The sequence below is a fragment of the Melospiza melodia genome, chromosome 12, assembly GCF_035770615.1.
Source record: "Melospiza melodia melodia isolate bMelMel2 chromosome 12, bMelMel2.pri, whole genome shotgun sequence".
Classification (NCBI taxonomy): Eukaryota; Metazoa; Chordata; class Aves; order Passeriformes; family Passerellidae; genus Melospiza; species Melospiza melodia.
Genome location: NC_086205.1, coordinates 4,382,616 through 4,398,131, shown reverse-complemented (window position 1 = coordinate 4,398,131; position 15,516 = coordinate 4,382,616). Strand labels below are relative to the sequence as shown.

Sequence of the window (15,516 nt, the reverse complement as noted above, 5' to 3'; positions counted from 1 at the left end):
GGGCAACCAGCAGTGTTTGTGTGATACATTAAGGTAGGGAAGAGCTTTTAGATCCCTCTCAGCATCAGAGAAACTTTGTGTTTTGTTTCTGTCGCACGTGAGTGCAGCATCTCTTTTTATTAATCTGATGGGATCAGCTTTTGTCTTTTTCCCCTCTTGAGAACCCCCCCATTGCAAGGTCATAGGTGACTTTGATGCCCTGATACCTGGTGTCTGTAGGGAGAAATCCAGTTTTGGTGGGGAAGGTGCATGATCAGTCATTTGAGAGATGGAGGGATCCCAGTGAAAATGGTTGGAGATACAAACTTCCCACCCAGTCATGTTGAATAAGAATAAATTTCTGCCCAAAGTACATTTGAAAACCAGTTTTTATTCAACTTTCCAGATAACAGATTTTTACTTTCTACTTCTGCATAAGTAATTAAACCAGACTTCTGCTAACACCTAGTTTGCTCACAGTCTTTTAAAAACAAAAATCTCTTCGGTCAAATTTTAATCTCTTAAGCAGCACATTTTAGGGGGCTGGAGAAGGCCAGGCTATTAATGTTCAGTGTTGCTTTGTTAAAACAGCACAGGAATTTTCAGTGCTAGCAACCTGTGGAGCAGATACAGAGGGTTCTTTTCACTTGGTCAGTTTACCTGTTAAGTTTTAGCTTCATTCAAATCTGAGAAACCAGTGAGAGGTTATTAATATAGGAAAGCTTGTATGGCCCTTCTCAGTCAGTGAATATGAGCAAGATTTATGGATCTGAGCTTTACTAGTTCTACAATTTTAGAGATCTTTAATTGTAGTCAGCACCATTCCCTCAAAAATTTGTTTAATAAAGCTTTGTACATGCAGTATGCATTTTTCAGGAGCTTCTCTTTCTTTTCTTACATGTCTAGCACCGTGAAGTTAATTTATGTACCTAAATACGTGCTGTTTGATTTTAATTGAATAACAGTTTCTTTCCAACTAGAGCTTATCACACATCACCAAAAAAAAATAGTAGCCATTTAGATTTAAAGAATAGTTTAATCAGGTTTGCTTCAAAAAGACCCTAAAAGTACAAGTGTAATGGAAATTAAAATTATTATTTGAAGTATTTTTCCTCTGACTGACTTCAGTGATGATTAAAGTTGTTTATGTAAATCTATTAATTGGATCAGGCCAATCCTGGTACGAGTTCCCTACTGTGTGGTCTCAGCCTGAAGGTAGCAGGCAGTTGAGATGATGGGAATACCTAAAGATGCTGATAAGAGTCAGATCTGTCATTCCTACCCTGCTGTGTGTAGCAAGAGTCACATTTCTGTCACATCTGAGACCCCTGAACCAGGGGTGTAAAAGCACTCTGTTATTTATGCTGGAACAAGAGCAGGATGCACACCCAAGTAAGCAAATGGGATGAGAAGCCCAGATAATGTTGGCCTTGGTTAAAAAGCACTGCCTTGGAGTCCCCAGGAAGATGTGCCTGTTCCTGACATTCACCTGGGCTCTGGCTGTGCCCAGAGTCAGCCTGGCTGCCACCACCAGGGATGTCCCTGGGCAGGCTTGGCATGTGCTGGCAGCCCTGCTTCATCTCACCAGGGCTTTGGAAATAACAGGTGGCAGCTTAGGGTTTGTGTAAGCAATGCCAGCTGTGAGGAAAACTTATGAGTGACACTGTGACACCTTGAGGATTCAGAAAGAGACCCCAGCTTTGCTTCCAGATGAGGCTGCTAGAGAGGCCCAGACCCGTTCTCCAGCATGAAGGGGCCAAGGGGAGGTTCCTCCTTCTGTCTTCATGGCTAGGGCTCAGACCTGAGAGTGTGGGTAGTGCTGGTTGGAGGAGAAGCTCTGTTAGGGCCCTTCCCTGTTCTCAGGGTATTCAGTTGTGCTGCCCAATAACACAGCCTGCCGGATTCCAGCTTGTCTGGCTGATGCATCACCTCTCCTTTTCTCATCTTTCAGGTTATTTCCAGGATTTGTTGAACAAGTCAGAGAAGGCCCTTTATGATGCCTTTCCAAGCCTGTACGGAGAGTTGTACACTCAGAACGCGAAGGTGTTCAAGGACTTGTACAGCGAGCTGCGCCGCTACTACCGCAGCTCCAACATCAACCTGGAGGAGGCCCTCAACGAGTTCTGGACACGGCTGCTGGAGAGGCTCTTCAAGCTGCTGAACCCCCAGTACCACATCACGGACGAGTACCTGGACTGCATGGTCAAACACGCCGAGCAGCACAAGCCCTTCGGGGAGGTGCCCCGGGAGCTGAAGCTGAAGGCGACGCGAGCCTTCATCGCGGCGCGCTCCTACGCGCAGGGCTTCCTGGTGGGCAGCGACGTGGTCAGAAAGGTGTCCCAGGTACGCTGCTGCTCCCCTCTCCTCCATCCTCGCCTGTTGGGAGGGGGGGTGTTTCCCTTGTTTTCATTGCAAAGCAAGCAAAGGCTTTGCAGTTTTAAAAAAATAACTACTCGAGTATTGTAAACCAAAGGTGACGCCAGCAAAGGGGAGAGATGTGACCATGGTCACAAGGGTTTGCAGGATGAGAGAGAGGCGAGAATGTTGACTCCATGATCAGAAGGCTTGATTTATTATTTTATGATGTATATACTACATTATTACTATACTAAAAAGAAAAGGAAGGAAAAGTTCTCAGGCTAGCTAAGAATAGAATAGAGAAGAATGAGAACAAAGGTCTGTGTCTTGGCAGAGAGTGAGAGCAGCTCCCCTGTGAGTGGTCAGTAAATCCAAACATCCACATGAGACCAATCACAGATCCACCTGTTGCATTCCACAGCAGCAGATAACCATTATTTACATTTTGTTGCTGAAACTTCTCAGCTTCAGCAGGAAAAATCCTAATGAAAGGATTTTAATGAAAAGATGTCTGTGACAGAGAGAATGATGCATCTGACTCCATCATAGAAGGCCAATGAATTACTGTATTATACTGTGCTATGTACATTGTATCTAAACTGAATCTGCCCTGCACTCACTCTTGCTCACAGCTGCTCACCCTGCACTCACCTCTCATTCTCTGGTGACTGTCCCATGACAGTCCCACACACACACCTGGCCCTGATGGGCCAAGGGAACAAGGCATCCTCCCTTTGGGTGAACCATCTCCACATTGCATTCTACTTTGGCACAACACAGGCACAGCAAGCGAGATCAGAATTGTGTTTTCCTTCTCCTCTGCTCGTCCCACAGCTTCTCTCTGCTCAGAGGGCATGTGAATACCACACTCAAGGGTTACACATCAGTGGGAGGGAGCAGCAAACCTGGACTTCTACAGGCACTGCCAACAACACTCAAACACTTAGATGTAACTCACCCCAAATCAGTTTTTGCCTCATTTTAACCCCTGCAGCAGAGATGTCGCTCAGCCAGGCTGTGAAGCCACTCTGCTGCCTGCCCAGATCCCTTGTGCTTCCTGATGTGCCTCTAAATCACACTGCCTTGTTTTCCTCCTTGATGGGGATGTGTGCAGAGCTGGATGGCCACGAGTGTGCTGGGAATACAGGCACAGGGATGTGTTTCAGAGGCTGGCACTGGGATCCTGTGGCAGTTTATGTAGCCTATTTGTACAGCTTCTGTGTACAGAGAGGGGGAGTTTGTAAAGTGCATTGGGATCTTCAGGGATGAAAGGTGCTATATAAATGTAAATTAATATGACTGAATCCAGGGTTGCAGAAGGAAGGAAATTGTCTCTATTCTTTACTGCAGAAACAGCCTTTCAGAGCCAGAAGAAAGCGATTGTCCTGAAACAAGATAGTCAGGCTTTCCACACAGGTAGCAAGGAGAAAATCCATCATAAAAAAAAAAAGGCTTGCATGCCTCATGTGGAGATGGGAATCAGCAGGTGTGAGAATCAGGGTGTGATGAAGCTGTGGATGCAGAAATGCAGAAGCACAATTCATCTCCTCAGGTGTGGTGACATGGAGCAGGGGACGGTCCCACTTAATGCAGCAAATCCAGGCTTTGATCTCAGGAAGAAACATTAATGTGGTAACAGTGACAAATGCTTTAATTTATCAATGTGGGACTATAAAACTGTTCAGCTACCCAAAAGCTTTTGTACATCTCATTAACATCACACTCTCCTGGCACTTAAGACAGATAAAAGAGGAGAATGATGTAATTTCAGGGGGACAAAAGCAAAATACTTTTCATAAATCCTCTGAATGGCAGAGATTTCCAGCTCAATGGGCATGATCCTGCCTGTAGCTGAGGCTGGTGGTTAAACAGGCTGGCAGGGAAACTGCAGGCATGGCATCAGCCAAGGGGAAGGACCTGAGATACCAACACGCAGCAGATTTTTCCCCCACCTTCATGTAGGCTTCTGGCCCACTGGATTTTGATTCTGGTTGCCCCTTTCTGAATTTTCCTTCTCTTGGGCATCACTTGTCAAACAGGATGTGGGGAATATGACAAGTCACAGATCCTCCTTTTCCCTCAGCTTCCCCCAGTGCATTCCTTCAGGATGGGGGGTTTTCCAGGAGGATCCCAACCATTCCTCTCTCACTGGAGCCCTCCCTGACACTGCAGTTAATCCAGTGTGTTGCTGTTGCGTGAACTGAGTCAGAAAACCTCAGCACAGCCTTCTTGAGAGCTGATTTCATTATGAGGACCAAAACTGGCTCATTTTCCCTGTCTTCTTTACTGCCATTTTAGTTGTGGATTTACACTTGTGTCAAATAGATGTGAAGTGCTTGACTCAACCCACAACTAGTGCCTTGGTTCTAGTCATTTTTCATGTTGTACTGTACTTGTGACATCAGAAGAAGGTCAGAAACTGGAGTTCAACTTTCCTGTCAGCTGGTGGCAGCAGTCTTTAAGTTGGAATTTCATATGGGGCACTGGTGAGTGGTTTGGTCAGGAGGACTGAGGGGGCCTGTTGAAATGAACACCTAGAAATAAATTAGCTAGCTTTGGACTTCGGGACAAAATAGATTTTATTTATTTATTTAGTTTGTTTGTTTATGTATTTATTTGCAAATCCCAGGAAAACTACAGATTTCTACTAAACCCCTCCTGGTTTCAGCTTCTGGGACACTTCCAGTTCAGTGTATCCCCTGTATTCTGTCCCTGTCTCAGGTCCCTGTGCAGAGGCAGTGTCACTGGGCACTCCAGAGAAGGGCTGATGCTGTTTGCCAGAGCTCCTGGCTGTCTTTAAGTGGGGGAGAGCCTCCCTGAGTGAGCTACAGGTGTGGATTTCATGAGATTTCTTTAATCCTTGCTCCCTCTTCACTGTGCCCACAGGGTGTTTCTTCCCCAGCCTTCAGCTGCCCCAGTCTCAGAGGCAGCCCAGGGATAGGAGCAGGAGCCACGTGTGGGAGCAGCCCCTCTGAGACCTGCTGGGCATAAATAGTTTGAGGGCAGATGAGGAGAAAATGGCAGAACCGTTTTTCATCTTTACTGCCATCCAAGCTTTCAAGGCAAAGTCACCCTGACAGACTGCAGGCTCTGACACCAAGTCCTAAAACTTCTGATTGGTGCTTGCTGCACTGACCTGGCCTGGCACAGAGAGCAGTGGCAGTGCTGCCATCTGCGCTGGGAGCGGGCTGGGCTTGGTGTGGCTCTGGCAGGGCAGGATGGATGTGCAGGCTGGCACCCTGCCCTGACACACAGTGAGGGCATGCCTGGGGGGTCAGGGCAGCACCTCTGTGTTCATGGGCAGGTTCTGTGTTCCTGTAGCTGTGCTTTCAGCACAAATTGCAGGATTTCATCTGAGTTGCACAATGCCAAGTGAGTTTTTCATCGCTGGCATTGATGCAGCAGCCACCAAAACAGCAGCAGCCACAAAATCCCCAGTGCAGGGCACTTGAGGAAGGAGCTCCCCCAGGGATGCTGCGTGCCAGCGTGAGGGACAACACATCTCCCAGTTCTGTTGAGGATCCTGGTCGTTGGCTGTGAGATTGGCAGCTGCCCAAAACCAGCATTTGCTCCAGCTCTGAGCATCATGCAAACAGGAGAGGGCCTCGTGCTGGTGGAGTCACTGCCTGCCAGCTGCTGCCCTGAGACCCTCCCTGCCTGCTGCCCTGAGATCTTCCCTCCTGCCCTGAATCCTCCCTCCCTGCTGCCCTGAATCCTCCCTCACTGCAGCCCAGAGATCCTCCCTGCCTGCTGCCCTGAATCCTCCCTCACTGCAGCCCAGAGATCCTCCCTCACTGCTGCCCTGAATCCTCCCTCACTGCAGCCCAGAGATCCTCCCTGCCTGCTGCCCTGAATCCTCCCTCACTGCAGCCCAGAGATCCTCCCTCACTGCTGCCCTGAATCCTCCCTCACTGCAGCCCAGAGATCCTCCCTCACTGCTGCCCTGAATCCTCCCTCACTGCAGCCCAGAGACCCTCCCTGCCTGCTGCCCTGAATCCTCCCTCACTGCAGCCCAGAGATCCTCCCTCACTGCTAACCAAAGCTCCTCACTGCTGCCCTGAGCTCCTCCCTCCCTGCTGGCAGCAGCTGCTGTGCACACTCCTGGGACAGACGTGGTAGAAGTGACCTGGGATACTGCAGGAGTGGGAGAGCAAAGCTGGGACAGGAGGAATGGCAAGGGCTGAGAGGTAACCCTTGATAAGCAGCAGCAGAAAGCCCTGAGGGAGAGGCAGGGTGACAAACAGTGGTGGCTGTGACCCTGGCTGGGTTTGTCCCGTGATGCTCTCACTGCTCAGCCCCCCTGGGTCAGTTGTGCTGCAGAGTGCCCTGGGGACAGGGGCACACAGGGCACTGCCCAGTCTGTGCTGCATTCCTGCACCCCTGGGCACTCAGGAGAGCTGCCCTGGCAATGCCAGAGTGCCCAGAGCCCTCCAAGCCCCCTGGCAGCCCTGGCAGCAGCCTGTGCCTGTCAGGAGAGCACACACGTGGTGTTCCATTTCCAAAGGCAGCAGGAGGAAGTGATTTGAAATGAATTTTGCTCATCAGTCAGAAAATGAGTTATTATGACAATCTTTCCTTTGCTGGGTCTTCACTGGTTCTTGTTTCTAAATTTTAAGTTTTCCCAAGGTAGTGGAGATTGATGTGAAGCAAGACCAGCTACATAAGCAAGAAACATTTACTCAAATAATCAATTTTAATAGCTGTTTGCATTTCCTTTTCTCAGTAGATGTTCTTAAGGCTAATTCTCACTTGAGTTTGAAACAAAATACAATGATTTTCTTTATAAGCTTTTTCACTAAATGCTGTATTTCATTTCACCAATGAAAGTTGAAGTCAGCTATCAGTACATTTTTATTTAGCCAATACTGTGTTTCACAATCTATTTCAGTCTTATTTTTTTAAACTTTTCTGTTAGTATAAGGTACATGGCAGCTTTTCTATTTACCACATGAGTAATTTTTAAACACATGGTGGGTCAGTCTGGAAACCAAATTCCAATTAAAAAGTCCTAAAAATAGATTTTTAGAAATGTTTTTAATGGTTAAGTGAAAGTGCTGATAGGACATATGGAAAATAATGTTTATCTAAACATGTTTTGCATTTCCAACAAGTCAATAACATAACAAAGACAGTATGGTCCTCATGTCCTTTAAGACTGCAGCCATCTTTCATACCCACTGTTTTCCACAGCTTGAAAGGACATATTTCACTTCTGTCTTTCAGCTTTCAGTTGCTTTTCTGGTGAAGTAGAAATAAAATTGATCTTACTGAATTAAACAAAGATAAAATCTTCTTTTCCCACCTATGAAACCTCTGTGCTAAAGCATCTCAGGAGCAGTGAACTCTGTTGCCATGGCTTGGTGGGACATCTCCATCCTTTCAGTGGTTGATCTTTTTTGAGCATCAGCAGCAAGCACACAAATCCATAAATAACATGTTATTTCTTTTAAAGGATTTCACTTCTGTAAAAGTATTCATCATTTATCTAAATTGGCTTCCTCTTGATCCTGAGAAGTCAGTGTTAGTGTTTGTAAGTAGATGTTATGAGATGTTGTTCCACAGCAGTGTTGAGTGGCAATACCCTCATATCCCCACTTTTATTTCCTTGTCCCTGGCTGTTATCCCAGCTCTGGCTTTGGAGCTGTATTGTGGCAATGAGCTCCCTGAGTGGGGAATAATGTGCTCTGACTCCATGATTTCAGAAGGCTGAACAAATGCTTTATTAAATTATACTGTATTATACTGTACTAAAGAAAAACCTGTGACCCTTACAGACAGCCACAACACAGCTTTCACCTAATTGGTCAATCAATCAAAACACCATCACCAGAGTCCAATTAAGAAATCCCTTTTGGTAAACAATCTCCATAACACATTCTACATGTGCCAAACAACAGATGCAGCAAGTGAAGATAAGAATTGTTTCCCTTCTTTGTCTGAGCTTTCTCGCAGACTTTCAGCTTCCCAAGAAAATCTGGGAGAGAGAATTATGTCTCTCCCTGTTCAAAGAATATGTGAATGCCCCCGAGCTGTGCAGGTTTGCGTGGCAGAGATGTGTGGGTTTGTGTCCTGCAGAGTTTCCCTGTGCAGCAGGGAGCAGCAGGACCCCGGGTGGTGGTGCCAGCAGCAGGAGGGGATGGGGGAGCGTGCAGGGCTGCAGCTCCCCACAGCCAGGTACCAACAGCAGCTGCTGCAGCAGCCTGGGCTTTTCTTTGGTTTTCCTTCCTGTTGTTGCAAACCACGGGTGAGGCTTTCCAAAAATGAGCTGTCAGTGCCTGTGCTGGAGGTCTGTGGTGCTGCAGGCTCAGCAGCAATCCACGGGGTGCACAAAGCCCCAGGGAGCCTTTGCAGGACTGGCTGTGCTCAGGAGGAGGGCAAGGAGGGCTGGAGGGCCAGGTGGGAACCCTGCAGCGCTGCAGACACCCCATCCTGGGACCAGCTGAGGCTCCAGGCTGAGATAAACCCTTGACCTTGAGGGACAGGTCCTGCAGCAGCTCCTGGGCTGGCTGCCTTTTGTCCCTGCAGCCTCTGGCACAGCTGCCCAGCCCTGCCCACAGCTGGGTGACCTTGATGGATGCTGGACCTGCCCTTCCTTGCCAAGGGAAGTGTCCCCTCTGCTGAAGTGCCTCGTGTTTTCTTGCCCAGTCAGCTGTCCCTGGCAGTTTGTATGTGAGATTGCATGGCTGAAACCATTTTAGAGCTAAGTTCCAGTCAGCCCAATTCCCCCTGCAAACCCAGGAGCTTAATACCCTTTTCCCTGAGCTGGCTGTGCTGCCTGCATCATCACCCTGCCACCAGCTGCCTTCTTGCTTTAAACACCTTGGTACAGCAGCCCCACACACACCACTGCTCCTTTCCAGCACTGCTGGGGAGGGAATTTTGTAATAACATTGGAATTTGTTTGGATAGATTCAAATCAAGCTGGATGAGAAGCATGCAGTCTTGAATACATCCTTATGTATTTCACATATTACTTTTCAGTATTTCTATCCCTTATTATGTTTCAATCACAACCCTTCAGGGATAAAAACCCATAGGTGTTCTGAATAGAATAGAAATAATGCAGGAAAGTAGATATATGTCTCCCATATTTACCTGGTGGTTAAAAGTCAATTGAATCTAGTTTTCAAAGGATTGAAAATTGTACCAGCTGGAAATACCTGTGTTAAATGAGCAGAGCAGGGAATGTGTGGAACAGGCAGGTGTTGGCTTGCAGTATTATCCTCTGGAGGGAGAGGACATGGCAGCAGTCTGTCTGTCTACGTGGATCTCTCTCTTTTTAATATCTGAAGGCACTCAGGTACTAGACAGGAATCTAAAGACATAGACTCTCCCAATTAGCTGTGGGAGCCATTGTCACTGCCCTCTCCAGGTGCCCTCACCACTGCCTGGAGGGAGATGGGAACAATGTTCCTCCCTGTTTTGCTACCCCAGTTTGCCTCGATTACCCCAGCCATCACATTTAAATTTTTTTCCCTGAGTCTGCAGAATGGCCATGTGGCTGCTGGGCTGGCAGGGCTGGACCCAGGCAGTCTGTCTGGCCTGAGGCCCAACAGCAGCTCTGGTGTGCTGGAGCATGAAGGGCATGGATTTGGCATCAGCCTCCATCCTCCCTGTCCCTCCCACAGCGAGCACTGATCACACAAGGGTGACAGCAGGAGGGGCTCTGGACTCTGCTGGCATTTTCTGTGTCCCCTGTGCCACCAGAGCCAGCACAGCCACCCCCAGCACGCTGTGCCTGTGCCCTGCTCGCCCCTCATCCCTGCCAGGTTTGGGAACTGGATGGATCCTGAATGATGGACTTGGTGAGGCTCAGACCTCACCGTGCTCCAAGGACTCGTGGCTGTGCATTTATGGAAGGAAGATGTAAAATAATGACTGAAGTGATTATACAATTCATTAGACTTTGAAAGAATCATATTTCTGTCAGCCCTGCAGCTGTTTCTTTTAGAGTTTCACTCTGAAAAATGGGAAAGCTTGGTTCATTTAACACACATCAAGGTGCTAATTACATCAGGGCTGGCATAAACATGCACAAGGCAGCTGCTGACCATGTGCTGGAGGGAGCAGGGTGTGCTCCCCACAGCAGCTCCTCTGCACCAGCCCAGGGCTGGGCACACCTGCAGCTCCCCTCCTGTCACCAGAGAAACTGGCCACTGACTGCCCAGCGGATGGAGCACGTTTCCAGTTATGCATGTGGAGGGGCAAAGAACATCACAGCCCTTCTGGGTTTTGATCATAATATTTGAGGGTCCCTCCACGAGGAGACTGTAAAAGTGAAATGTTTCCCAGTGTGAAATGGGCACATTGCAGACAGCTCTGAGCACAGAGCTGGCCAACTCCCCTGTGAGACACAAACCTCTCCTCAGAGTGCTGGTTTGTTCTAAAAGAGAGCAGGGCTGGCTTTCTGAGCCCATTCCTGGGCTGCTGGGCATCCCACAGGAAGCTCAGGAGCACTCCTCACTGCTGGCCCAGCAGGATCAGCTCCTCTGCTTGACCTGTTTCTGTAGCTGCTGTTCCTCACACTGACAGCTTTATCCCAGCTGTAGGATTCCAGCCAAGGCATTTGGGGTAATTGGAGTGCCTGTGAATACCTGCCTGCATTTCCCAGCACACACAGCCTGATCCGTGGCTTGAAGAGCTGACCTGCTTTCCCTTAGACACTGCCACAGTAAGGTTTTTTCACAGCTGGCAGAACTTCCCTCTCCTGCCTTTACAAATCCCATGAGTGAGGGTGCCAGGAATGGCTCAGCCTTTGTGGCTGCTTCAGCCCCAGCCCTGGGGAGGTCTCCAGCTCCAGGTGCTCCTGCCTCCAGTGCCTGCCTGTGAGACCTGCCTGTGTCTGCTGGCTCCAGAGCGTCCCTTGCTTTGGAAACCTACATTTTCTGATGTCACTGGGTTTAACTGCTGCTTCTGGAGGTTAGAATGGCCATTCAGATAGCAAGGCCTTCTACCTGGGAAAGCAGACCTGAGAGTCAGTGCAGGCACGTTTTGACAGATATCTGACACATCTGGAGCTGTTTTGTTTCACCCCAACCAACCCCACACCAACCCAAAATCACAGGTCCCAGTGCCCACCTTGGGTCTGCACTGCTCCTGGGAGATGAGAGCCAGGCAGGGAATGGGAGAGCAGCCACGGGGCAGGGACATGGTCAGTGTGGGAAACACCAACTCCACAGCACAGAGAGCTCCCAGCAGGCCACCCTCACACTGCCTTGGGTGAGATTTGTAGAGGTACTAGAACCCAGAGAACATCACCTCCACCAGCAGTGCTAAGGACCAGCTCAGCCTCATCCCTCCACCAGCTGCCCTGCCCCTGTCCCTCTGACATCTGTGGGCTGTGACAGCACTGCCAGCAGCCTGGAGTTCTCACCCAGGCTGGCCTGGCTCTCCATCCCCACGTCTCTCCACTCTACCTAACCCTGCTTCCCCTGGGAAGCATGGCACAGATGGCTCACAGCAGCCTGGGGGGAATGTGCAAGGGGAGAAGGGGGGTAGGAAAAATACCAGCAAGAGCTCAACTTATTTTATTGGTGTTAAATGCCTTTCAGATGTACTTAAAGGTCCCTGAAGGCCGAGGAGTCCAGTCACATTGCAACTAGGCTGCAGGTTCTCATTTACTTTTAAGCCAGGCTTCAAAAGGAGAAAGGATTTGGGGTTGGATAATTCTTTTATTCTTCTTTTTTTTTTTTTTTATCTTTCCTTTGTTTGAAGCCACTACTTCAAAAGCAGCATCTGCAGCTTGGCTGCAGGCTCTGGGTGCCAGAGGAGCTGCCCATCTCCTGCTGGGCACAGAGGAGCCCTGCTACTGGCCCTGGGCTCAGTCCTGAGCCTGAGAGCGGAGCCCAAACACTCTGTGCTGCTCTGGCTGGAGCTTGGTGCTGCCACTGGGGAAAAGATTGTCCAGGTGCCTGTGGCTTCCTGAAGCTCCACTTTTCTCCAGCTCTCAGGAAGCTGGGATGGGAGGGAAGGATCATTGCTTGACCCTGTGACTGCAGGATGTGACAGAGCTGCTCCCAGCATTAATATCTCTTCACTTCCCTGAGGCCTTCCTCTCTGCATCCCACACTTTGGTCCTTCAGACACCTTTTCAGGAAGTAATTCACTTGTATAAAGAAATGCTTTTTGGGGTGAGGAGGGTACAGCAGCTTTTAGCTGTGTGCAAGTCAGATCATCACTTCCTTGGTCCTTTCATGCCCCAGTACAGCCCAGGGTATTTTTGGAGGCTTTGGATATTTTTGAAGCACTAGACATTAAGGTAATAACAGAAAATGCCTCTCCTCTTTGCCCCTCTGTTCTTCTGTGAGACCTCTCAAATCAGGTCCCAGTTCAGAAGAGTAAAATCCCTGCCAGTGTTGCAGGCTGAGCAAAGTCTAGGGTCAGGAACTGCACCCCTGTTTGCACCAAATCTTACACTGCTAAAAGAGCCCTGCAGGTCAGTGGGTGTTATTTGGAAAATCAGCACAGAACCTGGGCAGGAGCTTCAGAACAGACCACGGTGGGGCTGAGGGAGAAGTGTTCCATGGCTCTAGATCTGCTCTTGTTACCTCTGAGCATCTGCAGGTGTGCAGACGTTGGTAATGTGGGCTGAACGTGCAAATCACAAGTTTGATTTGTTCTTCACGGGCACAGAGGAAGGATGGGAAGGTTTTATCCTCTGTCCTGGAGAAATGTAGCCCATTTTGGCCAGAGTGCTGCTGTGTCCTGTGGGCTCTAAAGGCCTGGCCATGGCCAGAGCTGGCAGCACTCAGGTGTCTCTGGGCCCTCATTGCAGGGCTGTCTCATGCACTGGAGCTGTGTGCTTGCCCATATGCAAGTACTTTGTCCTCCCTGTGTTTGTGCCTCAGAAAGTTTACAATTGTTCTAAAGCTGTGTTTAGGTGCTGTGAAGGGTAACTTTGCTCTCCTGAAGTGCAGAGGGAGAGAGCTGGTGACTTCTTGTTATCCTCCAGCCTCCTGTGTGTCTGTGATTCTCTGCCTGGAAAGCATGTTAATAAACTACATGGCAGGAGCCTCTTTTTTTTTCTTTGTTAAAAGCCTTTCACACTGAATGTTTTCTAAATTGGCTAGGAGGTGGCAAGGAACCCAGTTAGTGCCTAATCCCCCAGCCCATCCTCTCAGCAAATGGCTTGTGAAAGTCATTCCTTTCACTGTAATTGATTTAAACGTTTCTCAGGAGGAGGAAAAATTAAGGAAACCAATGCCACTCTGAATAGAGAATTATGTGTTCTCAATTTTCTGTCAAATTATCTCCCCAGGTGCCTGTTGTGTGCTGGTTGCTGAGCAAACACTGTGCCAGGGAGTCACACAGCAAATCCCAGCTCACAGAACCTGAGGTGAGCTCCAGCACCAGGGCAGGAGGCAGGAGAGCCTGCAAAGGGCTTGGGTGGCTCCACCACCAAAACATGGGCACACGAGGCTTTGGGAAGTGGCCATGGAGAAGCACAGAGCTGGAGCTGCTGACAGCCTCCTTGAAATGGCACTGCTTGTGGTGGAACTGGGCTTTTTATGAGGCAGCCACCTGTTCCCCTTGCATTAGTCATTGCTACTACTGGATCCCCAGCTGTAAAGTAGTTTTAATTAAAATTATTTATTGCTCAGTAAGATTTCTCCCCTATTTTGGGTGTGTCTTAGAAGATAACATTTTTTCGTTATCACTTCATCACTGGGCTTACACTTCAAAGGACTGTATCTGTGGATGTCACTGTGATCAGAATAGAGGATGTGGATTTTAGCTGAGCAGTGACGTACAATCAATGTATTTTTAAGCTGAGCTTAGCTTTATTTTGCATTTTTATTTATACCTCTGACAACTGAATGAGTGCCCTGGCTCCAAGCCATATCTCTCAATAATAATGATCTTTTCTTCAGATTCTTGGGAAGTGGCTTCTCCACCGTATTGTGGATGTTCTCTTGACATCTTAATGCAGTTTCTAGGTCACTGAGCTAAGAAAAGACTAGAGGTGCCACTAAAGCCTCCTTAAAGGAGAACCAGCCACAGGCTGGGCCAGCTTGATGGCACTTAGAGAAATCAATTATTGTCATGTACTCCTTCACGCTGTGCCAGATCAGTTAAAGCTGGAGCAGTGTGATCAGGTTTCACTCCCTCTGCAGGACTTTCCATGCTCCTGCCCTCAGACCGCCTGTGGGAATGGATGTTGCTCATGGACCCATCAGGTGTTGAGGTCTGTATGGGAAGCTGAGGGACTCCCTGCAGGTCTCACCTGGCACCCACTTGAGCGGGGTAACTCAGTGTTTCCGGCTCCTGGGAAGGCTGAGGGGTGAGAGCAGCAGCACTGGGAGGTGAAGATGTCTCAGTGTGCAGGTGGAGGTTGGTCTGGCCTTTTCCAGCCTGGAGAAACTGCTTCACTGCCTCTGGGGGGGAGTTCACCTGGGAGGAGCTGCCAGGGAAGGAGGGGTGTGTGTGTGTCCCCAGGAGCTCCTCTCCCCACTGCCCTGCTGGAGCTGCGTGCCCAAGGGAGGCAGGACAGCTGCAGTGCCCCCTGCTTGTGTTGTTGGATCCTCAGCCCCTCCACACTGGGCTGGGATTCCCCTGTGTGGATACTGCATGGATGAAAAAAACCTGGAAGCTCACATCAGCAAACTAATCCATGAGCACCCCGAGATGTTTGAAGGACTGTTCCTTATATGCTGCAAGTGCCCCAGAGGAAGAGAAGGTGCAGGATCAGGACTGGGAGGGTTCTGGTAGCCTCCAGCCCCCACTCTCTGCTGCCCTGTGTGGAGCAGTAGTCCATGGGCTGGGTGGAACAGTGAGAAACTGAGCTCTGGCCAAGCAAAACATAGAGAAAATATTTGGTGTGGTTCCTCTTCCTGCTCCCTTATCCTTCTTTTTCTCAGTTCATCTCTGCAGCCTGTGCCAAAGGCCTGCTGCTGCCAACAGAACAGGCTGGAGTCCTTCTCTGGGGAAAGGGAGTGGAGCCTGGTGTCTTGCACCTGCACAAATCAATATTTATCCTTTCTGCCAGGAGATGAGGCTGAACACTCAACACCTGCCAGATTGAACAGAGCAGTGCTGGTGGTGGATGGTCACCTGCTCGTCCTCAGAGGAGGCTGTGGGGCCAGGCCCCACCCCTGGGGCAGTGGGACACTGCACTGTCCTCCAGGAGACAAAGCCACCTTGTGAGAGGGACAGAATGCCAGTGCACCCTCTGCCATCCAG

The 15,516-nt window shown here is 49.2% G+C and overlaps 1 protein-coding gene across 1 annotated transcript in view; it reads left to right on the top strand.

Annotated features, from left to right (window-relative positions):
• GPC1 (glypican 1) overlaps positions 1-15,516 on the top strand; it is a 212,826-nt gene that overhangs the window by 181,049 nt on the left and 16,261 nt on the right. The window contains exon 3 of the mRNA XM_063166492.1: positions 1,931-2,322. Coding sequence (XP_063022562.1) covers positions 1,931-2,322 — 392 coding nt within the window. The remainder of the gene's footprint in view (positions 1-1,930; positions 2,323-15,516) is intronic.